Source organism: Eleutherodactylus coqui, chromosome 5 (assembly GCF_035609145.1).
Source record: "Eleutherodactylus coqui strain aEleCoq1 chromosome 5, aEleCoq1.hap1, whole genome shotgun sequence".
In the NCBI taxonomy this organism is placed as follows: Eukaryota; Metazoa; Chordata; class Amphibia; order Anura; family Eleutherodactylidae; genus Eleutherodactylus; species Eleutherodactylus coqui.
The window spans coordinates 211,238,958-211,264,673 of NC_089841.1; the positions used below are offsets into that span (position 1 = coordinate 211,238,958).

The 25,716-nt window shown below is 44.0% G+C and overlaps 1 protein-coding gene across 3 annotated transcripts in view; it reads right to left on the bottom strand.

Annotated features, from left to right (window-relative positions):
- Positions 1–25,716, bottom strand: part of PCSK5 (proprotein convertase subtilisin/kexin type 5) — a 436,962-nt gene that overhangs the window by 251,930 nt on the left and 159,316 nt on the right. For all 3 annotated transcript variants that reach the window (XM_066604156.1, XM_066604155.1, XM_066604154.1), the window contains exon 8: positions 6,782–6,994. In XM_066604156.1, coding sequence (XP_066460253.1) covers positions 6,782–6,994 — 213 coding nt within the window. The remainder of the gene's footprint in view (positions 1–6,781; positions 6,995–25,716) is intronic.

Consider the following 25,716-nt stretch of genomic DNA (forward strand, 5'->3'; position numbering starts at 1 on the left):
CCAAAGTATTCACTGTGTATATGGATCACATTAGCAACAAACATGCAGCAAAGGGAGATTCATGAAGGAAGAGGGTAGATTTCATTACACTAGAATCAAATAATGGTGGAGAAGGCAACAAGCTCTTTTATTTAGTTTTATAAACTTGAGGCATCATGGAGATTCAGTCGCAGATCCGGCTGCCTGCACCGCCTTTTCTTCTGTCCCAAAACTTGGCAGATGGGTGGAAAGTAGGCAGATGCCATCATAGCCAATTGGATCCATCCGGCACTGTTCAGTTCCATTCTTAGACAGAACCGTATGGACTGGGGATTCCCCTTTCCTGCTCCCCAAATGGAGCAGGAAAGTGGAATCCCCAACACAGATGTGAAACCACCTCAAAAGAAACATTGCTGCTATCAGAGAAAAGCCTATTTGATGTGAGAGATGACAATCCGCATGGAGCTCTCACAAACAAGTCGGTGCTATAAAAGTAAGGGGGGTTTTGCAAGGGGCAGAATTATTTTGCATTCTGTACCCAAATCCACAACTTATTCCGCCAATGAGAATTCTGCACCAAAATCCAAAAGTCATTGCGGATTATGGTGGGGAATTACAGTTGGATTCAGGCTATTTCAATTCTGCATTAAAATCCACTGCGGAATTCGGGTGCGGAATGCAGAATAATTTCGCCTGCCTGAAAGCCCCTTAATAGGAATAAATACATAAACGACCAAGTATTATATATCATAGATAGATAGATAATTGGGAGAATCCCTCTGCCAGACTTTCAGAACTATCCATTTCTAAGGCTTTAGAGAATAGCAGTGAAGCATTTGCAGTTTGATTTATAGTTTTCGCTTCTTGGCTACTGGAGAGCAAGTGGATAATACCTAGAAAAAGCTCCCTGACTGGAAAATCCATCAGGACCCTTTCAAAGGCAAGTTGCTGACAGGAATTGGGGTGTTTTAAGCATAATTACCAGAGAGATCTAAAACAAGGCTTTCAGCTATAAAGCATTCACTTTCACAGAGGTCTTCCATCTATCTTAAGAAGGAAATAAGAAGGGCATAAGACCACCAACAGGCAAGAAAACTTCAATAGCTGACATGATGTTCCAAATTCAATACCATGCTGGGACAGGCTCATTAATCACAACATGCTAGGAAGGACTGTCGGTATTAGGAAGTCAACATGTGCAAGGGAAATAATATGCATTACGGCTTGTCAAACACTCAGATTTACTTTCATTTCAAATGTACAAATGGTATATAAATACCCAAGTGATGCTTTACGCTGGCCCCTAAAAAAATATAAACAGCCCACATTAGCGGACCCCCACTGGTATATGTTCATGATAAAGAACTGACCTTAGAAAGACTAATATTTTTGTCAAGTCCCAATTTTATCACAAGTTGGTTGTGTTTTTTTTTGCATGAGACAAGCCGGTTGTCTGCCACATGGTCACAGAAGGTTCTTCGGACTGGTTCCCATCATGAACTCACTGGATATACTTGAATGAGTTTTCCAATAATAAACATTTATCCTTCACCCCTCTAGGAGTTACGGAAATAGTCGTGTGAGCGTGTCATATGTGACTGCAGCACACATGCTTGACTAGTTTCCTCCTCACTGCGGGCATTCAAGAATGGGAACTCCGGACCTCCATACTAGTGATCAATGTGGGTCCCAGCTTAGGTTGGGACATCGACACAAAAATATCGATCAACTATCGCGGAACAAACTATCGATTATTGTAAAATATCGGTGTAAAACTATCAATATTTCGATATATCGACATTTTTTAAATGCTGTATAAAAATAAAACAGGTCTGGGGTTAATAAAGCAACAAAATCAACAAAAAAATTCTAGTTTTCTTTCAAAACTTTAAACTGTTGAATTTCTTATTAACTTCTAACTATTAATAACATCATGGAAATATATTAAAGTTACAAATGAAACTAATAAAAAATTACAGATGAAACATAGAATTAAAATTAGGTATAGGAACAGAAGTTTTTTTATCATTGGCCCCAATAATCGTTATCTAATGACCAAGAAATATTCATTTGCTCGCATGCTCTCCCTTCAAAATGCTCCTTTGAGCAGACAGAATTTCACCAGCTTTTTTTTGGCACAGCCTTCCATCTACATTTAGAAAGCATTGCCCACAGCCATCGCGTTAGACACAAGTGTTCAGAGCCTCGTCTAACGCAATGAACAAACGCATGTGGAAAAGGGGCTGAAGACCCCACTGTTTCTGAGAGTCGTTTTGCCTGGAGCAAACCTCATTGGTGATGAAGAGTCACCTCACACTTTCCAAAAGTTTCTAGAACTTGTTTATAAGTTCATTAGTGCCTCGAGCAAAACTACATCCTGTACCAACGCAAAGGAAAGGGCAGAATGTAAAGAGAGAACATCTGGTCACCGGACCACAAGACACGTCTCTTCTTTACAAAAATCAATATTATATCGCCTTAAACTATCGATGTTACCGATATATCGGACATAACAATATTGATGAAAAGTATCGCCAAAGCATTAGCGATATATCGATATTTCGATATATCGGTTTTCGATGTCCCAACCTTTGTCCCAGCAATAGGAACCCTAATAATCTAATATTTATCACCTATCCTGAGGTCTATTATGGGAAAATGCTTGAAGTAGACACTAGAAGAGGTAGGAGGACATAGAGAACAGAACGCATACATGCAGCAAAGTGCACAATGGGTGAAACCTAGTAAAACATTTTGAAGGGACGGGATGGAATTGCATTTAACTATAAGGGTTGTGCAAGTAAGGAACAACACTAATAAAGAGACGTATGGCTAATATGATGTGCATGGCTATAGCTCCCTCAATGGTGACCAATAATCCATAGAATCATAGACTGGTAGAGTTGGAAGGGACCTCCAGGGTCATCAGGTCCAACCCCCCGCTCAGTGCAGGATTTACTAAATCATCCCAAATGGGTAGCAATAGGCAATAAAAGAAGCAAATCCACCATTAACCACCAGCGCCATATTGTGGTTGGAAATGGTTTTATTAGGGCAAAGGACAACGCATTTTGAAATATGTCCCACATCAAAATGCATAGTCCTTTGCCTGAATAAAACAGTTTTTGTGCTGCTGGCAGCACTTCTGTAAATGGCAAATGTGTTTCCATTATCTCTATAAAAGGAACATGTCATCCAAAAATACCAGATTTTTTTTCTTTTTAACTTTCCATATCACTAAAAGGTAATACATATAGATAAAACAGAAAACCCCCATTGACAATAGGTGATAGTCATAACTCACCTCCTTCCCCTCCCTGCACAGATCCCACACCTGCCCACAACACTCTCCTATAAAAGTCAATGAGTTCCTTCCAGACTACAAGCTCCTATGGTCTGTGTTTCTGATGTAGGGCAGATCTATGAATGTAGTTAACAGCAGCGGAGAGGCAACATGGCTGCCCCATAATCATATACAGAAAACAGAATCAATAAATTCTACAAACAGAAAATAGAAAGAGGCGTAAAAAAAAAAGAATATTTATATTAATCAACAAAAAAACCTAATGTAGGGCCGGTGAAGGCGATACATTCATTTTAAGGCAATGCACCATAGGCAATATAGGTAGCCAAATACACTACTTTGGCCTGCCAATGGCCAATAGACTAATACACATTGGATGTCTATGGTTAGCTGATACATTAGCTATGTCTAAGTCTATGTTCACAGATTGAGTGATTTTTGGTGCACAGCCTTATCAAAATCCACATGTGTTATATGTAGACTTTTATGTGAACTTTGGTGCAGATTTTGATGTGAATGTCGTTCCCTCGTTTAACCCTTTCCAATCCACTGTCTGACCTCTGAAGACATTATGATTTAAGGCTGTACAGCTCCGATGTTGGAAGACGTCCGTTGGGGTTCTCTTACTGTATATTGCCAGCCTCTCTGCTGTCGGAGCCTATCCAACGTGTCACCTCATGCAGTACTGGCTTTAGCCAGCATATAGCGCCATAGTATAACGGCAGAAAAAGAGTAAGACCCCTAGGAAAACCAGGATACACATTGGATTAGAAAGGGTTAAAGAGGCGAAATCCGTTCTAAAAACCCACGGCATAAAGTGACATGCCTTAATGGACAATTTTTTAAAATCACATGTAGGGTCATCCACGGTATACAACGTTGTTTAAGACAAAGGAAGAGTAGAACACTATGGAACTTCAGGTGCTTAAGTATCTAAGTCTACTTTCGAATTCTGGGTCTTAATGGACCAATCGACGGGGCTCTCCGCAGACTGCTTACTATATCTCATGGATGGTAAGAATATTGTATTGCTTTTCCATATCTAATTGATATTCTATTTCTACATCATGTTCATATCTTATGGTTTTATCTTTTGATATCTTGTATACTTTATAGCACTTTAGGTCATTTTTATTCAGGCTTAGCCTTTGTACGAACCTATGTAATTGCGCATTATCAGATTCACAGTAAAGCCGCTTTCAGGCAGGCAGGTTTTAGCTCCGTATTTGCTCTGTGTTTTGGGGAACATAATACGGCACTAATGTCACTCTATCGGCCATTTCACATGGTCAGATTTTTCACACCCTTTTCTTTTTTAAATGTAGCATGACCTATTTTTGCGTTTTTGCCTCTGTATTGCTATTATCTTCTGTTAGGCAAACACGGATCAGTATTTGCCCAGTATGAAATCAAATATACAGAGGCAATTACAAATCAATTAGTGCTAAAATACTGATAACGTACAGCTGTGATGTCATATGTAACATATCCGTAAAGTGGATCCATATTATAGACGTGTTACTATATGCTAATGTGAAAGCTTAAAACAGAGCAAAATAGAAGAACGAATACAACAGAGAGGAGAAGCCTTTCCTTTATATGTTTCCTTCCATTTGTATCTACTTCTGGTTGTGGTTTTAAAAAACAGACATCAATAACTGCATGTGTGAACACAGCCTTGAACATTTTCCTAAATAGTGGAGAAGAGTTATGAAAACTAGTGTTTTGAAAAAGTGGAGCGCTTGCCCTATCAGTGAAGTTGCTGCTTGATTTTCCTTCATGCCCATATGAGTTAACATATAGTCAATGGGGCCTGTTCATGGCCGTTCAGTTCCATCCTAAGACGGAGTTATTTGGGCACGGGGATTCTCCTTTCCTGCTCCCCAATCAAGCAGGAAAGCGGAACTCCTGATACAGGTCTGAAACCATCATTACTCTTTTCTTTTGCACGAGTTTACATGAATGTTCCCCAATGTGAGGTAACTAGAATAATAGCAGTTGGCAGGTGGTCTACCTACCCCATTGGTGAAAGAGGCATAAGACATAATATTTGGTTACTCATGTTTTGATTTTTTTCTTAAGATGTTACATAAGATTAATTTCTTGGAAGTAAACATGTGAGTTGTCAAAATATTTTTGGGCGACGTAATTATATGTAAAAAGCATTGTAGCAAATAATACTATAAAAGTAGAGCAAATAATAGCCAGCTGCACAATGCAATTCACAAAGGTTCAGTAGTTTCAGGTTACTAATAGTTTATTCCTATTAATCTTATAATTACCCTTTAAAGTAGATGAGGTACAATTACTGAGTATATACTAAATACCACTTGCCACATTGCCCTATGAATCTGTCAGCAGAGTACAGGTGCCTTAGGAAAAAACAGACATAAAGAAGCTATCATAAAAGTTTGTCCCTGCTTGAAATACTAACAAGGAAACTCTAGGGATTCGGGTTCCCTGACTCTGCTCTGTTCTTCTCCTTCTAAAGTCTGCCTCTGACATCTCTTCGAATGTAAAGGAGCTAATCCAAAAAGGGAATTGTATTAAGGAGTAGAAAGTTACCACTGTTTACATCTATCCTCATGCGAAACAGTGCTACCTAATGTAACAGCAATAAGCACCACTTGCTCCTCTAAAAGGGAGTGAATTGCAGTAGAAAGGTGTACTGAAGAGTACAAGACTACCACCAATTGCCTCTGTAATCACTTAATGTAGGTGATACTCAAGGGGTATCGTAGCCAATCCGGTATACCTAATTATTTATACGATGCATCAGAGAAGAGAACAGTGAGAAACACTGTTTTTGTGTTTTGTGTTTACAAAATCTTCTGTTTTATTATTGCAATGCAAGACTTCTTATAGTATAAAAACCCCCTCATAAGCCCCCGAGGGTAAACAAGTCAACAATTCAAAGTCTACAGCATGTGTGATACTTCTATCCTAGTAAAACATTACAAAGGTTAATTATGACAAAGCTGCATGCTCCACAGCTGGGAGCCAGTTAGTAAAATGTAACTATATTTTACTCACATATTTCTTACTACGCACACAGCATAAATATTCTGCACATAACTCTACTGCAAAACATATAATTCAATTCTTTCACCCCTCCATGAACACAAGTGATTCCTAACAGCAAGGTTGTATTGAGAAGAACAATACTGCCACTGGTAAAAGGGGCTATTTGACAGCAAGCTGTACTAAGAAATAAAAGATTACCACTAGTTACATTCACTCTCAAAAACATGTGATGTTTAGTAAGGTTGTGCTCCAAAGTAAGACTTCTACTTTAAGGTGAAGGATCAAATCTCAAAAGTAAGATCCACTCTGCTGCCTTGTATAATACGATCACTGCCCTAATGAGAGAGTGATTCTCAATACCAAAGTTGTACTGAGGAACAGAAGACATCAGATCTTCCCTCATTAAAGAAGAGAAACTCATTAGCAAAGCTGTACTGAGAATCCCATCTGCACCATGAAAGAGGAATGACTTACCACTTTTCTGTCGTATGACTCCCCACTGCTGTATGTTGTAGCCAATGTAGAAGCACACTCTTCTAGGTACCATGGCTTCTTCCCACTCTCTGTCGTACTACTGATTGAGATTGTATAGATGCTATTGGTATACCCATCACACGAACAGTGATCTCGACTTCTACCACCATTGCCAGATGCCCAGACAAAAATGGAACCGTAGCCTCTTCTCCCCTACGAAAGGAAAATGCAACAGGAGTTACAGATGAAGTAAGTTAAAAAATACAATGTACTCACATGGGATATAAATCTGATATTGTCACTATATATCAGCTTTCACAGTGCATTATTTATAACATGGGCCTAGATTTCATTTCTTTTTGGAGATTCTAAAGATAAAATGGAGTTGTGAACTTTTTATAGGAGATGACATTCATATTCATCAGAGCTTGGTTTGACAGAAATGCCATTATGAGTTATGATAGAAATACAATATACACATTTGAACTTTTCATGGGCATAGAACTGCATTCATTTATATCAGCTTTAGCTTACAGCAAACAAAGAAGAGTACATCAATGATTTGTGAATTGTTAATACTCAGCTATTTATCTGAGGCCAGCTGTTGAAATCTACTGATGTACAGAAAACAGAAGAGATTATCTAAACAGGATACAGAGTTCTGAAAATGAATGAAAGGGAAAGGCACCAAGAACAAAATCGGAGGTTTTAATATCTCAGTAGCACTTAACTCTTTGATAGACTACACCATTATAGAATTCTCTATCATTAATACAAGTAAGGGGCGATTCAAAAAGTCAGGGCCACCCGGAATATCTTCTGAACAAAAAGAGATGTAAGACAAGTAAGAAACTTTGTAGAATTGCATTTTCTGTATCTTTGAACTCTACTCATGCTGAAAAATTTAATAAAATACTTGCTAAAGAAACTTTGTAGAACACTTAAATGGGCCGAGGAAACTTTTGGCATTATGCTGGTGCTTGTCAGCAGTTGGTGGAAGCCATCTTGGATACAACCCAATGGAAAAAGAGTGATAGGACACATGATTTAAGGATAGAATGTCATCAGAAATGGATAGGTGAATTCATTTTTCAATATCTCCAACCGTTTTTTAATTATGGATGATGTCATGCTGAATAAGTTATGGCTTTTCAGGTATTGAGATCATGGTGATGCTTAGTAATAGAAGTTCACATGAGCTGGGTGAGGCTTTCAATCAAGAACACCCAGGGCCTCATTAGCTCCTTTTAATGAAGACTTCTCTTCTCCGCAGATCCTACAGTAGCCCAACAGAAGCCCAATAGTCAAGCCCACTCTTCTATTTTCCATGGAATTTGAAGGAATGGGCAACCATAATGATGGGTCATCATATTTCTGTCTACAACACAACGAGAATCTTAGATATTCAGATGAACATTACATAGTTCAACAGAATAGTCGGAAAGATGTCTAATGGGGATCCAACATGAATTTACAAACCAAGTAACAATCTACTAAAGAGTATAATTGCTGTCATAGATGCTAAAGGAAATGTTTTTTTCTATAGTTGGGTCAATTTTTTATTTAGAAGAAATAATTTTACTAACAATGATTTACCAAATACTGGGTATTGGCTTGTTAAAGTCACACAAAAATAAATATATTCGATTGCCAGATTGAGGCCAATGGTCTGTGTTTGGAGAGTTCACTAGTTCACTGACAGGGGCGTAGCTAAAGGCTCATGGGGCCGGGTGCAAAAGTTTATTTTGAGGCCCCCCAACTTCTCTTAACCCTTTGCAGAACAGTAACTTAAAGCTTCTGGGCCCCAATGCAAAACCTGTAACAGGGCCCCCAACTATAATGCTTTATTCACAGTACTGGGCTCCCTATATGGAGAAGAGAGGCCTTATGGCCCCCTAAGGCTCCTGGGCCCGGGTGCAACAACATCCCCTATAGTTGTGCCAGTGGTTACTATGGTTAATCAAGGTTGTATTAGTCTTTCTATTATTCACACAATACTGGCTGATCAAAGGCACTGAACATGATTTATTAGGACATGACAATTGATTGACTTACACTCTGCAATAACGCATGAGCATAATTGATTTACTTGCAGGCTTCACGTAAGCCTACCTACTCTGCATTAACGTATATTTGTAATCCTTGAGCAGTTTCCCTGTTGGGCCCATCCTCGGGCCTGGACATTACGCATATTTATAATATCAAATAACCTTGGAGTTATTATGCGTTGTCCCTTGATCTAGTCACTACAGACCTGGCTCACACAGCAGTCTATAATTACTAGACTCTGTGTCCTGAAACTTTGGCCAAGAGTGACACAAGATCTAGATAAAGACCTCTATATCACCAATACGGGTCCTCCGTCCTGTTTGTTTGTCTGTCGGCCCATTATATGTTTTTAAAAGGTTTTTAATAAAGCTTAAATGAAATTTTAGTCTATATCTGTGAAGGGCTTTTACATACATTTCTAATATATAGACACTGTTGGCTGCCTCTGCGAATTATATAGGTATCAATAAATCATTACACAAAATTATTAAACAGGTCCAGAAGGACAAATGATGAGGAAAAAGTGTCAGTTTTTCAATTATTTTCAAGTTGGTTATTAAGAAGATACAGAGCCCTCTAAGAATTGCTACAATTGTTTTTCTAGTGGTGGCAGCAGGCAGTTCAGAGTCTTAGAAATATGTGCAAGGAAAAGAAGACAATGGAATGGCGCTATGTACTAAAGACAGAGAACACAGTAGCCTTATCACAGATATTAGAAAACAGCTCAGCATCATTTATGATATTAGGGTTATAAAACAAATTGAAGAATGGATGATTTTTTTGTAACAGTTGTTCAACTCACTGTTGACCCTAAAGGGGATTGAGATCATCTTTGTGATTAATGAGTGGAACAGGTGAGTAAGTTCTCCTTTAAAGGAAGTCTTCAAACAGAGCCTAGACAGACATCTGTCTGGGATGATTTAGTAAATCCTGGAAGGGACCTCCAGGGTCATCGGGTCCAACACCCTGCTCAATGCAGGATTTACTAAATCATCCCAGACAGATGTCTGTCCAGCCTTTGTTTGAAGACTTCCATTGAAGGAGAACTCTTCACCTCCCGTGGTAACCTGTTCCACTCATTGATCCCCCTCCCTGTCTAATATCTAATCTGTGTCTCCTCCCTTTCAGTTTCATCCCATTGCTTCTAGTCTTTCCTTGTGCAAATGAGAATAGGGCTGATCCTTCTGCAGTGTGACAGCCCTTCAGATATTTGTAGACTGCTATTAAGTCTCCTCTCAGCCTTCTCTTCTGCCAGCTAAACATTCCCAGATCCTTTAACTGTTTCTTATAGGACATGATTTGCAGACCGCTCACCATCCTGGTAGCTCTTCTGTGAACTTGCTTCAGTTTGTCGATTTATTTTTTTAATTTGGGTGCCCAGAACTAGATACAATATTCCAGATGAGGTCTGACCAAGAGTAGAGGGGAAAATTACCTCACATGATCTAAAATCTATGCTTCTCCTAATAAATCCCAGAATTGTGTTTGCTTTTTTGCTACTGCATCACACTGTTGACTCATGTTCAGTCTGTGATCTATACCCAAGTCTTTTCCACATGTTCTAATATTTAGCTCAATTCCTCTCATTCTGTATGTGCTTTTTTCATTTTTCTTGCCCAGTTGAAGGGCCTGGCATTTCTCCTTGTTAAATACCATTGTGTTAGTTGCCACCCACTATTCAAGTTTGTCCAGATCTTTTTGAATTCTCTCTCTTCTCCAGTGTTAGCCATCCCTCCTAGCTTTGTGTCGCCCCTGGTGATCACCTAACATGATGAGAGAAGTTCTGCACACCTGCTCATTGTTGCATTGATGCTTCCATATTGTAAGCTGCTCTATCCAGTTGCCCTGTAGCCTCATCAAGGTGTGGGGTACCCTGGTGCTTAAAATGCCATTGGATCAGGAAATGTTAAGAGCAGTGATGCTAAAACATATGTTTTCACGGACAGACGAGTCTATATAAATGATTGTGGATGAATTTTCAACATGGAGGATATGACAGGTCACATGTTCAGGTTTAGCCAATTGGCACAGAAATAAATGAAATCGAATACTGTATATCTATTTTCTGCACCTTTAATGTTGCATGGATAGCTTTTTCAAGAAACAATGCATTTTTATATTGCTCATTCAGTCAATGCCAAGACAATTTATAGGGAAAGAAAAGCTTTTTGTGTTGAAGAAAAATATTAAATTCATGTGTCTAAGAAAAGATGAATGGGTCAGCAAGAAGTGAATTTTAAACAGACCAGAAAAGAGCTAAAACAGATATTATGCTGTCAGCAATACAGTTCTAAAAGTGTCTGTCATTGGTAACATAACAGGCTGTTTTAGAACAATTAAACTAGTATTCATCTCTTACTAATAGGTTATTTCAGGTCTTCATGGACTATCACAACTTCCTGGAACAGGAAGGGTATAGCTGCTCCTTAAGGAGAGCACCTAGAATGCTGCCTTCCAATAGGTGGCGCTGTAGAGGTATTGTTCCATCTTCCCTATTTGCATATTTCTTAGAGGAGCATGGATGGTCTTATAAGTCACCTCCCATAACTTCTAGAAGCTCTCCTTAAGGAGAAATGATACCCTTCCTGACCCACATCTATAGGCCTCTCACTTAGCCAAGCTAGAAATCCTACTGCACACTGATGTGGGGCAAAACCCCGAAACAGCTGTCTGTGTATGGTAACTCTGGTCTTGGCTTGCAATTCCCAGTTATTGTTACAAGACTTGTTTTAAAAGTTTGACACCAACTTGTCGGAATGTAGCCTTCCAATTGATGGCGCTGTAAAGGTATTGTTCCATCTTTCCTATTTGCGAACTTCCTGGAAATAATGCTATGTTTAGCTCACAGTGACTGATACTAGGGCTCTTGCACTTGGCCATACTATGGCTCCTATGTCCATATTATGGCACCCATAGCAGTCTATGCAGCCCCACTGTATCCCCAAATGCCTCCAATTCCATACAGAGGATTTATCTGACATATTCGGTATCTCTCCAACATGACTCCACATTACAGGATGTTCTCCCACAGGTCACACCCTGTATTTTGCAGCTATATTCATGGAACCTTATATTGATGCCTCTAATTAAATAATCTGTATGGAATAGTAATGAAGTCCAGTAATCTTATGGCGAAGTAAAATATTTTAGTGTAATTATTTGGGTACAAGTATATAAACAGTGAAATACACATCTGAGCTGGTTGAATCCTCACACACAAATTTCTGAAGATAAGAAAATAATTGATTTTTTATTACTCTTCCAGGTATTATGTGCAGGCTCTAGCTCAGATAGATGAAATGCCAACAAATGACTAGAACAATAAAGAAAATTGCAAGACTACAGATTTTTAATAACACTGCCAAAGAAAAATAGTTGGCATCAGCAATGAAGAACAGGTTACAACTGTGATACTGTGAGTCACATTAATGAAAATGAGAAACACGGATTCGCCATCGGTGTACTGGTGCCAACTATTATCATTACTGCAAAACCATGCTACTACAGGAATAATGAATCCATTCCCTGTCTGCAGCCACTCAGACTCTTGTTTACCTCTGCCTACATCTAAAGTACATTCCCATTCTATTCGTTCAGTTGTGTCCACCTCTTGGATACTCCGTAGGCCAGTCCTCTTCATGCTTCTCTATGGCTACTTTCAATTGCCTGATGTCTATTCCCGTGTCCTTTTTCATGGTGTCCAGTCAACGTGTCTTGACCATTCCAAGTAGCATCTCTTTTTCCATCGACTTCACCCTCATCATGTGTCCAAAGTAAGTTGGTCTCTGTCTGTGATCTTGCCTTCCAGGGACACCTCTGTGTTGATACGGTCCAGGACAGCATTGTTGGTGACCCTAGCTGTCCAGGGGAATCGTAGAAGTTTCTCCAACACCACAGCTCGAAAGCGTCTACTTTCCTGAATGCCCATGTCTCTCAGCTATATGTTGCAATCGGGAAGACAATGGCTGTGATTAACCTTCATTTGATGGTGACTGAGACATCCTTGAACTTCCATATTGGGTCTATGCACACTATGGCTAGAATGTTTCTAAATGCCTGATCAGCCTGGGAAAGCAGAAAGGTGGGCCTTTAGATACTGCCTCCCTACTGATTTGACCAGAGACTGTGCAACACAGCATGGAAAGAAAGGGCAAGGAGGTCAGGACAGTGAACTACTGGCAGAATGCTAGGCTTACTACTACCTTGGGAGTATATTGCACAAAGCACAACAATAATAAAAAAAGGAGAAATCCACCCGAAAATCGGAACTTACAGACTTAAAACAAGGTGCAAAGAGTGGCAAATGTGTGGGTAAGAAGAACCTGGTGTATTTTATAACACTTGTTGAAAACTCAGGTATGCTTTAAGGTGAAGCCGTGGATTCATGATGCATTATATGAGTGCCTAATATAATGTAACTAGAGATGAGCGAACGCGTTCGTCCGAGCTTGATATTCGTGCGAATATTAGGGTGTTCGGGATGTTCGTTATTCGTGACGAACACCATGCGGTGTTCTGGTTACTTTCACTTCCTTCCCTGAGACGTTAGCGCGCTTTTCTGGCCAATTGAAAGACAGGGAAGGCATTACAACTTCCCCCTGCAACGTTTAAGCCCTATACCACCCCCCTGCTGTGAGTGGCTGGCGAGATCAGGTGTTCGCCTAATATAAAAGTCGGCCCCTCCCGCGGCTCGCCTCAGATGCGGTGTGAGTTAGATGAGGGACAGTGCTGTTTATACCGGAGCTGCTGTAGGGAAAGAATTGGTAGTTAGTGTAGGCTTCAAGACCCCCCAAAGGTCCTTATTAGGGCCACTGATAGCTGTGTGTTGGCTGCTGTTAGCAGTGGGATTTTTTTTTCTTTCTCAAAATCGCCTCTGCAGACCGTTGCACCTGGCATTAGGGACAGAAGTGCTGCATAGGCAGGGAGAGTGTTAGGAGTGAGTGTAGCCTTCAAGAACCTCAACGGTCCTTTCTAGGGCCATATTTATCCGTGTGCAGTACTGTCCAGGCTGCTGTTGGCTGTGCTGCATTTTTTTTGGGCTTCTCAAAATCGCCTCTGCAGAGCATTGCACCCTCCATTGATACTGCAGGGAAAGAATTGTATAGGCAGGGCCACAACACAGTTATTATTCATAGAATATACGCAGTGCTGCCTGTTGGTGGGAAAAAACTGAAAAGAAATCTATTTGTCCAGCCTGTGTCCGTCCTTACGCCTGTGGAGACGTGTGAGCTGCGTGAAAAACATTGCTAAATCATACGCAGCCAGCTACGCTTTACTGCTGGGTTCGCCATTTGCTTTCCTTAATTGGGAAAAAAAAATACCTGCTCTCCAAGAGTTATAATAACTCTGCTACCCTCACGTTCTGTGACACATAAGCAGGGACACAGCGCAGTTATTAAACTTCGCAGGTTCATTGAATATACGCAGTGCTGCCTGTTGGTGGGAAAAAACTGAAAACAAATCTATTTGTCCAGCCTGTGTCCGTCCTTACGCCTGTGGAGACGTGTGAGCTGCGTGAAAAACATTGCTAAATCATACGCAGCCAGCTACGCTTTACTGCTGGGTTCGCCATTTGCTTTCCTTAATTGGGAAAAAAAAATACCTGCTCTCCAAGAGTTATAATAACTCTGCTACCCTCACGTTCTGTGACACATAAGCAGGGACACAGCGCAGTTATTAAACTTCGCAGGTTCATTGAATATACGCAGTGCTGCCTGTTGGTGGGAAAAAACTGAAAACAAATCTATTTGTCCAGCCTGTGTCCGTCCTTACGCCTGTGGAGACGTGTGAGCTGCGTGAAAAACATTGCTAAATCATACGCAGCCAGCTACGCTTTACTGCTGGGTTCGCCATTTGCTTTCCTTAATTGGGAAAAAAAAATACCTGCTCTCCAAGAGTTATAATAACTCTGCTACCCTCACGTTCTGTGACACATAAGCAGGGACACAGCACAGTTATTAAACTTAGATAATTCATTCACTAGAGGCAGTGGGGCCTTTCGTTTTCCAAAAAGGGCAAAAATTATATTTGGCCTGCAGTCTTGCGCCAATTTATTTCCTGCCTGGGAAATCTAATCACTGGTAATACAGCATGCTGAGGGGTAGGGGTAAGCCTAGAGGACGTGGACGTGGACGTGGCCGAGGACGCGGAGGGCCAAGTGAGGGTGTGGGCACAGGCCAAGCTCCTGATCCAGGTGTGTCGCAGCTGTCTGCTGCGCGATTAGGAGAGAGGCACGTTTCTGGCGTCCCCACATTCATCGCCCAATTAATGGGTCCACGCGGGAGACGGTTATTAGAAAATGAGCAGTGTGAGCAGGTCCTGTCCTGGATGGCAGAAAGTGCTTCGAGCAACCTATCGTCTACCCGCAGTTCTGCGCCGTCCACTGCTGCCAATCCGAATCCTCTGTCTGCTGCTCCTCCTTCCTCCCAGCCTCCTCAGTCCACTACAATGACACCTGCTCAGGAGCGGGAACACTCCCAGGAACTGTTCTCGGGCCCCTGCTTAGATTGGGCAGCAGCGGTTCCTCTCCCACCAGAGGAGTTTATCGTCACTGATGCCCAACCATTCGAAAGTTCCCGGGGTCCGGGGGAAGAGGCTGGGGACTTCCGCCAACTGTCTCAACAACTTTCTGTGGGTGAGGAGGACGATGACGATCAGACACAGTTGTCTTGCAGTGAGGTAGTAGTAAGGGCAGTAAGTCCCAGGGAGCAGCGCACAGAGGATTCGGAGGAAGAGCAGCAGGACGATGAGGTGACTGACCCCACCTGGTGTGCAACGCTTACTCAGGAGGACAGGTCTTCAGAGGGGGAGTCAAGGGCATCAGCAGGGCAGGTTGCAAGAGGCAGTGCGGTGGCCAGGGGTAGAGGCAGGGCCAGACCGAATAATCCACCAAGTGTTTCCCAAAGCGACCCCTCGCGCCATGCCACCCTGCGTAGGCCGAGGTGCTCTAAGGTCTGGCAGTTTTTCACAGAGACGCCTGACGACCGACGAACAGTGGTGTGCAACCTTTGTCGCGCAAAGCTCAGCCGGGGAGCCAACACCAACAGCCTCACCACCACCACCATGCGCAGACATATGATGGCCAAGCACCCCGCAAGGTGGGACAAAGGCCGTTCACCGTCTCCGGTTTGCACCCCTGCCTCTCCCCCTGTGCCCCAACCTGCCACTGAGATGCAACCCCCCTCTCAGGACACAGGCACTACCGCCTCATGGCCTGCACCCACACCCTCATCTCCGCTGTCCTCGGCCCCATCCAGCAGTGTAGTTCAGCGCACCGTTCAGCCGTCGCTTGCGCAAGTGTTCGAGCGCAAGCGCAAGTACGCCGCCACGCACCCGCACGCTCAAACGTTAACCGTCCGCATCGCAAAATTCATCAGCCTTGAGATGCTGCCGTATAGGGTTGTGGAAACGGAGTCCTTCAAAAGTATCATGGAGGCGGCGGCCCCGCGCTACTCAGTTCCCAGTCGCCACTACTTTTCCCGATGTGCCGTCCCAGCCCTGCACGACCACGTCTCCCGCAACATTGTGCGCGCCCTCACCAACGCGGTTACTGCCACGGTCCACTTAACTACGGACACGTGGACAAGCACAGGCGGGCAGGGCCACTACATCTCCCTGACGGCACATTGGGTGAATTTAGTGGAGGCTGGGACAGAGTCAGAGCCTGGGACCGCTCACGTCCTACCCACCCCCAGAATTGCGGGCCCCAGCTCGGTGCTGGTATCTGCGGAGGTCTATGCTTCCTCCACTAAAGCACCCTCCTCCTCCTCCTCCTCCTCTGTCTCACAATCAAGATGTGTTAGCAGCAGCATGTCGCCAGCAGTCGGTGTCGCGCGGTGTGGCAGCACAGCGGTGGGCAAGCGTCAGCAGGCCGTGCTGAAACTACTCAGCTTAGGCGATAAGAGGCACACGGCCCACGAACTGCTGCAGGGTCTGACACAGCAGACCGACCGCTGGCTTGCGCCGCTGAGCCTCCAACCGGGCATGGTCGTGTGTGACAACGGCCGTAACCTGGTGGCGGCTCTGCAGCTTGGCAGCCTCACGCACGTGCCATGCCTGGCCCACGTCTTTAATTTGGTGGTTCAGCGGTTTCTGAAAAGCTACCCACGCTTGTCAGACCTGCTCGTAAAGGCGCGCCGGCTCTGCGCACATTTCCGCAAGTCCCACACGGACGCTGCCACCCTGCGCACCCTGCAACATCACTTTAAGCTGCCAGTGCACCGACTGCTGTGCGACGTGCCCACACGGTGGAACTCTACGCTCCACATGTTGGCCAGGCTCTATGAACAACGGAGAGCTATAGTCGAATACCAACTCCAACATGGGCGGCGCAGTGGGAGTCAGCCTCCTCAATTCCTTTCAGAAGAGTGGGCCTGGTTGGCAGACATCTGCCATGTCCTTGGTAATTTTGAGGAGTCTACCCAGGTGGTGAGCGGCGATGCTACAATCATTAGCGTCACCATTCCTCTGCTATGCATCTTGAGAAATTCCCTGCAAACCATAAAGGCAGCTGCTTTGCGCTCGGAAACGGGGGCGGGGGAAGACAGTATGCCGCTGGATAGTCAGGGCACCCTCCTGTCTATTTCTCAGCGCGTACAGGAGGAGGAGGAGGAGCATGAGGAGGATGAGGAGGAGGGGGAAGAGACAGCTTGGCCCGCTGCTGACGGTACACCGGCTGATTGCCTGTCATCCTTTCAGCGTGTATGGCCTGAGGAGGAGGAGGAGGAGGAGGAGGATCCTGAAAGTGATCTTCCTAGTGAAGACAGCCATGTGTTGCGTACAGGTACCCTGGCACACATGGCTGACTTCATGTTAGGATGCCTTTCTCGTGACCCTCGCGTTGCACGCATTCTGGCCACGACGGATTACTGGGTGTACACACTGCTCGATCCACGGTATAAGGAGAACCTGCCCACTCTGATTCCCGAAGAGGAAAGGGGTTCGAGAGTGTTGCTATACCACAGGACCCTTGCGGACAAGCTGATGGTAAAATTCCCAGCCGACAGCGCTAGTGGCAGAAGGCGCAGTTCCGAGGGCCATGTTGCAGGGGATGTGCGTAGATCGAGCAGCATGTACATCCCAGGCAGTGCAACAGTCTTTAAGGGCCTGGCCAGCTTTATGGCTCCCCACCAAGACTGTGTCACCGCTCCCCAGTCACGGCTGAGTCGGCGGGAGCACTGCAAAAGGATGGTGAGGGAGTACGTAGCGGATCGCACGACCATCCTTGGTGACGCCTCTGCCCCCTACAACTACTGGGTGTCGAAGCTGGACACGTGGCCTGAACTAGCCCTGTATGCCCTTGAGGTGCTTGCTTGTCCTGCGGCTAGCGTGTTGTCGGAGAGGGTGTTTAGTGCGGCTGGGGGAATCATCACAGATAAGCGTAGCCGCTTGTCAACCGACAGTGCCGACAGGCTAACACTCATCAAGATGAACAAAGGCTGGATTTCCCCAGACTTCTGTTCTCCACCAGCGGACAGCAGCGATACGTAAGCAATACGTAGGCTGCACCCGCGGATGGAAGCTACGTTCTCTCTCACCATCCAAAACGGGGACATTTCTGCTTCATCAATCTGTGTCTAATATTCCTCCTCCTCCTCCTCCTGCTCCACCTCCTGAAACCTCACGTAATCACGCTGAACGGGCAATTTTTCTTAGGGCCACAAGGCTCACTCAAATAATTTTTCAGAACAATTTTTATAAGTTTCAATGCGCTTAAAAGCATTGGAACTTTAACTTGAACCAATTTTTCGTTACACTGGGCTGCCTCCAGGCCTAGTTACCACTTAAGCCACATTAACCAAAGCGATTAATGGGTTTCACCTGCCCTCTTGGCTGGCCATGGCCAATTTTTGGGATGTACATTAGTACTGTTGATACAGCAATTTGTGTGGGCCCTCGCCTACAGTGTAATCAAATTAATTTTTAGCCCACCTGCATTACAGCAGACGTTACCTCAGCTGTGTTGGGCAATGCAATGGGATATTTTTGTGTACCGCCGGTGGGTTCCAGGGAGCCACCCATGCTGTAGGTGCACACTGAGTTTTTAATACTTCTGTACACTTCTAAAGAACCCGTCTGACTGGGGCATGCAGTGTGGGCCGAAGCCCACCTGTATTACGCACGACATTACTACCTCAGCTGTGTTGGGCAATGCAATGGGATATTTCTATGTACCGCCGGTGGCTTCCTGGCACCCACCCAGGCAGTGGGTCCACAGGGAGTTAAACCTACATGTGTCCACTTGTAAAGAACCCCAGTCTGACTGGGGCATGCAGTGTGGGCCGAAGCCCACCTGCATTACGCACGACATTACTACCTCAGCTGTGTTGGGCAATGCAATGGGATATTTTTGTGTACCGCCGGTGGGTTCCAGGGAGCCACCCATGCTGTAGGTGCACACTGAGTTTTTAATACTTCTGTACACTTCTAAAGAACCCGTCTGACTGGGGCATGCAGTGTGGGCCGAAGCCCACCTGTATTACGCACGACATTACTACCTCAGCTGTGTTGGGCAATGCAATGGGATATTTCTATGTACCGCCGGTGGCTTCCTGGCACCCACCCAGGCAGTGGGTCCACAGGGAGTTAAACCTACATGTGTCCACTTGTAAAGAACCCCAGTCTGACTGGGGCATGCAGTGTGGGCCGAAGCCCACCTGCATTAACCCTTTCCAGTCCACTGTGTGACCTGTGAAGACATTAGGGTTTAAGGCTGTACAGCTCCGTTGTTGGTAGACGTCCGTCGGGGTTCTCTTACTGTATATTGCCAGCCTCTCTGCTGTCGGAGCCTATCCTACGTGTCAGCTCATGCAGTACTGGCTTTAGCCAGCATATAGCGCCGTTGTATAACAGCAGAAAAAGAGTAAGCCCCCTAGGAAAACCATATACAAATTGGATTGGAAAGGGTTAAGCACAACATTACTACCTCAGCTGTGTTGGGCAATGCAATGGGATATTTCTATGTACCGCCGGTGGCTTCCTGGCACCCACCCATGCTGTAGGTGCACACGGAGTTTTTACTACATCTGTACACTTATAAAGAACCCCAGTCAGACTGGGGCATGCAGTGTGGGCCGAAGCCCACCTGCATTAAGCACGACATTACTACCTCAGCTGTGTTGGGCAATGCAATGGGATATTTCTGTGTACCGCCAGTGGGTTCCAGGGAGCCACCCATGCTGTGGGTCGACAGGGACTTCACAATAGGGAGTTGTACCTGCCTGTGTCTATGAATTAAAAAGCCCGGTCTGACTGGGGCATGCAGACACCTTGACAGAATGAATAGTGTGTGGCACATAGGTTCCCCATTGCTATGCCCACGTGTGCAGCTCCTGATGGCGGTGGCACAGGATTCTATTTCTCATTGCTTCTGTACAGCATTGTGGGCTATCGCTCCGCCACTTTTAAAGAGGGTCGCTGCCTAGCCGTGCCAACCTCTGCAGTGTGTGCCTGCGGTCCCTCGTCATGGCAGACGCAATTCTAAATAGACATGAGCGTGGTGTGGCATGAGGGCAGCTGAAGGCTGCGCAGGGACACTTTGGTGTGCGCTGTGGGGGGGAGGGGGGGCGGTTGGGCAGCATGTAACCCAGGAGAAGTGTCAGTGGAGTGTCATGCAGGCAGTGATTGTGCTTTGTTGGAGGTAGTGTGGTGCTTAGCAAAGGTATGCCATGCTAATGAGGGCTTTTCAGAAGTAAAAGTTGTTGGGAGGGGGGGGGCCCACTCTTGCCGGTATTGTGGCTTAATAGTGGGACCTGTGAACTTGAGATGCAGCCCAACATGTAGCCCCTCGCCTGCCCTATCCGTCACTGTGTCATTCCCATCACTTTCCTGAATTGCCCAGATTTTCACACATGAAAACCTTAGCGAGCATCGGCGAAATACAAAAATGTTCTGGTCGCCCATTGACTTCAATGGGGTTCGTTGTTCGAAACGAACCCTCGAGCATCACGGGAAGTTCGTTACGAATAACGAACACCCGAACATTTTGGTGTTCGCTCATCTCTAAATGTAACTGCTATTACAAGAATGAGCTATTCTGATAATATGCCTGCAGGCTGTGTGTAATTAGATTAAATATCATAGTAACACTATTATATTAGGAAATTGCTCACAGTACAATTACCTTATATTTTAACCCAGCGTTATTTTGATGTGTTCCTTCTTTTACATTTTTGGAACAGGTAAACTTATGCAAATATTTGTAATTAAAGCACAATTTTTGTGTCGTTTCCTCTTGACTAGGGGATTATTTTTTGGTGCTAAATCCCAATGAATAGCAATAAGACAGCCAGAGTTACTTTAGAGAAAGAGAAGAAAAGGGGCTGCAGTGATGGGAGGGGAAGTTTCCAGCCGAGTATGCCCAAAAGGCCTAGCAGCACCACATCTCATCATTAATGTCCATCAAATGCATTGGGCAGTCATCCAATCCTTTAAACACAATGGTGTAATGGGAACAAGATGAAGTCCACCATGTAGCGTAGGAAGATTTGTTGGCACAGGGCTGCTTCATCTGATGAATTAGATTTCACTATTTGTCCTGATGAAGAAAACGTGCTGTGATATTATAAGACGGGCTAAAGCTTCTACCATCAGACTATTAAATGTTAGTTAAAAAAAGCAAAAAACACAAAGCTCAGAAACTTGTACATGTTCCTGTGACTTTACAAGTCAGATACTGCAGAGTACATATTAACCTAGAAGTGCAGGCACAATACAGATTATTTATATGTTACTGTAGGGGCAAATATTAGACCATACGGACGGTCTGGCACTATTGACTGCAGCAGTGGGATCCTGGATTTGAATGAATGAGTATTTCCCAGGGAAAGACCAGAAGCAATGGGATGAAACTGAAAGGAAGGACATACTGATTAGATATTAGAAAAAACTTTCTGACAGTGAGGGGGATCAACGAGTGGAACAGGTTGCACATGAGGTGGTGAGTTCTCCTTCAAGGGAAGTGTTCAAACAGAGGCTGGACAAATATCTGTCCGGGATGATTTAGTGAGTTCTGCACTGAGCAGGGGGTTGGACCCGATGACCCTGGAGGTCCCTTCCAACTTCACCATTCTATGAATTCTATGAAATTAGATTGTGAGTAACATTGGGGACAGGGACTAATCTGACAAACTCTCTACAGCGCTATAAAATATCATGGTGTTGTATGAGAAACTGGAAAAAATGGTCTTTACAGGGATTGAACAAAAGTTTAGATAGATGACCTAACCTCAGGATAGGTTATCAGATTAGTGGAGGTCGACTCCCTGCACCCCAGCTGTTTGAAGAGCTGCTACAGCCTCTTCCTCATCACGTGAGGCCATGTCCATCAATCACATGGCATTTATGCAGTTCAGTCCTATTCATTTGAATGTGGTTGTGCTGCAGTACCAGGTACCGCCACTACAAAATGTACAGTGCTGTATATGGTGAAGAGACCACAGCGCTCACCCAAATGTCATGGCCTCTTTAAGCAGCTGATTTGTGGGGATGCTAGAAGTGGGCCCCTACAAGCTAATATTGATGACCAATCCTCAGGATAGCTCATCAATATTTCAGTCCAAGAAAACCCCCTTCAAATAAGGCACATCCACAAATCTCCCCAATTTTTGCAGGTTCAAAAGTACCTTTAGGGGTAGATCTGGAGACATCTCTTCTGTCCCCAGTGGAACTTAGGGCGCTTTTCTGGGACAAAAATATAAAGCCCATCTCCATCCAACACCTATCACCACTAACCTACCACCTCTTTTTGATTTGGAGGAGAAAAAGGTTTAAATAATCTATGATGTCATCTCTCCCCCCACTGCTACCTGTTATCCCTTATCAAGCATTTATAATGAGCACTCAGAAGGACAGCCACGGTGGCGGAATAGAGGCATCACCTTACTATATAATTTCATGCCGCATTACAAAGTCCTCCCACCACAACAATTGGTAGAAAGATATTCAATTCCAGAGCATGTCTGGTTCGAAATGTGGCAAATATATAGCTTCCTCTAATCCCTGGTAGGTTAACACCCCTACGGCATTTGAGAGAACCTGTATATGGTCCCCAGTGCAAACAGGTAGGATATCCCACATGTCCGCTAACATGACCCAGCCCCTGCCTGGAATTAAACTCCCATGTATGCAGCGCTGGGAATCAGATCCAAATATCTCCTTCTCTTTACCTTGATGACAGCACTGCTCTACATTTATCTCAAAAGGCAGCCATCAAGTCACACTTGCCGAATCATCGCTTAAAATTCTACATAGATCCTATCTAGTCCCCTCGATAATTCATGAGTATTCTCCAAACATCTCTCCAAATTATTTTAGAGGAACAACATTTTGGGCTCAACATCCCATACATGGTGGTCGTGTTCGGTGCTGAGGTCTTTCTGGAGATGGGTGACCAATTTTATATCTAAAGTGTTAGGCAGACCGTTTCCTCTTTCTCCGTCGACTTGCCTCTTGGCGGACAAACCCCTCGGCTTTAAAAACCAACAGCATAAACTTTCACAACACATTTGCATGGCAGCCAAAATCTATATTGCTTCCCAATGGCTTTTACCTATGCTTACAGTTAGTCCAATTATTACAAGAATTTCAAGAATGAAGCTATACGAAAAGCTGTCAGCCATGAGGGAGGACAAAATGGAGATTTTTCTCAAAACTATGGGCCTTCTTCTTGGAAATACATTGGCTAAATCGACTACTTGAGAAAGTCAGATCAAAACTATTGAAACTATTAACTATTGAAAGTGGAAGTCTTCAGGGGTACAACCTATAACAGGGGCCAAGCGGTGGTGGAGGGGGAAGGAAGGGGAGAAATAAAAAAACAAAAAATAGTATGCATCTAATATATTCTAAGGCCTCAGTCACACGGCCGCATCGGCGCCCGTGTTACTGCAGGAAGGAGACAGACCTACCTAAAGACGGTCGTCTCTCTGCAGCGCCGGAGGAAAGAACATGTGACTGGCTTCATTGCCGCTCACATGTTCTTTCATCAGCGCTGGAGAGAGACGTCCGTCTTCAGGTACGGCCGTCTTCTAACTGTCAGTCACACGGGTGCATCAGCGCCGGTGTATGGATGCTGATGCGCCCGTGTGACTAAGCCCTAAAGAAGGAAAAATGGGAAGAGGTTGTTCTGTTACTTCTTCAGCATTTTATAAGATACTCCCTGCATGGGGAAATTGTTAAAACTTTTCAGTATGTTAAAAGGCAAACTGCTCAAAAAAATATTTTGAAACCAATAAGGTACATCCGCTATCTCCTGTGAAGGGGCGCTTCCAACAAGCCTAATATTAATTGTACCGCAGTATTATTTAGACATTCTACAGCATTGTTATTAAATAGCCTTATGTATGGAGCTCTTATTTGGTCATAAAATAGTGGTATAAACTCAGTTATTGGTGGCGGCTACTGCTACAATGTACACCATTGTCATATAGACAGCTGTATGGAAGTATCTGACTAATGTATTGCACTTTTATTTGGGCACCATTCTGTATGCTCCTCTTATTTAGGCACTATATAGTGTAGGTACAGTATTTGTACAGTATGTGATAGTACATCATATGGGGGAGGGGTGGCAATGTAGCATACATCACAAGGCGCCATTCCTTATAGGCCAGCCTTGACTGTAGGTGACACTTAGGATACAATTCAGCATACCATCCTTTTTTTTTAAAAACAACTGTTAGGTGGATTTACAACTGGCTGAGTGATTGTACTCAAAGAGTGGTCATAAATATGAGGCACCACAAGGCTGTGTCCTAGGCCCAGTGTTGTTCACCATATTTATAAATGATCTAGAGAAGGGAATTGATGGGAAACTGATCAAATTTGCTGACGACACAAAGCTAAAAAGGATAGCTAATACTAGAGAAGAGAAAGAGGATTCAAAAAGATCTAGACAAGCTTCCTTCCCCTGGTTCTATCCTTGTCACATGTTCTGAGGAAACATAGTATGCAAGGCTGAAAAAAGACAAATGTCCACCCAGCCTGTTTCCCCCCACCCTTATTGATCGAGAGAAAGGTAAAAAAAAACAATGAGGCAGGGGCCAATTTACCCCATTTTGGGGGTTAAATTCCTTCTCGACTCCATAATGGCATCCAGAAGTTCCTACCTGACTCCAAGCCCCGGATCAACAACCCCGCTGGTTGTTTAATGTCTATATTCTGCAATGTCGTAATGCTTCAAAAGGACATCTAGTTGCCTCCTAAAGGAAGGGGTGCCATAGCCTCAAAACACATCTATTTATGCTGCTTTCAATAAAAAAGAGAATTCCCTGATATCTTGTGCTTTTTAAGAAGTTTGCACCTATGCCCATTCTTTTTACTATTGATACGTAGAGAATGGGAGGAATTATGCTAAGCACATGTGAAAAAGACTTGGGTATACTACTAGATCAAAGACTGAGCATGAGTCAACAATGTGGTGCAGTAGCAAAAAAGCAAACATGATTCTGAGATGTATTAAAAGACGCATAGAGTCTAGAACATGTGAGGTAATTATTCCCCTCTACTCTTCCATAGTCAAACCTCATCTGGAACACTGTGTCCACTTTTGGCACCCCAATTTAAAAAAGACATTAACAAACTGAAGCATGTAAGCAGATGACAGAGAGAGGGGGCTCTTTCTGTCACCTATCGGAACCCTGCAATGCAATCACAAGGTACCAATGGTACCAAAGCCGGAAGCCTCACAAAGGCCTCTATGTTTACCATGTAACGCGGTCTGTTAGACCCCACCTCTGGCAGAGAGATCTCTCCCCCCCCCCCCCCCGCAACCTGAATCTTTGCGGACGAGCAGGCAGGTACTCGAGAAGGACGATACTCGCTCGAGTATCTGTCCGTAACGAGTATGCTCGCTCATCTCTAGTTAGAAGTATTTATAATATAAGGTA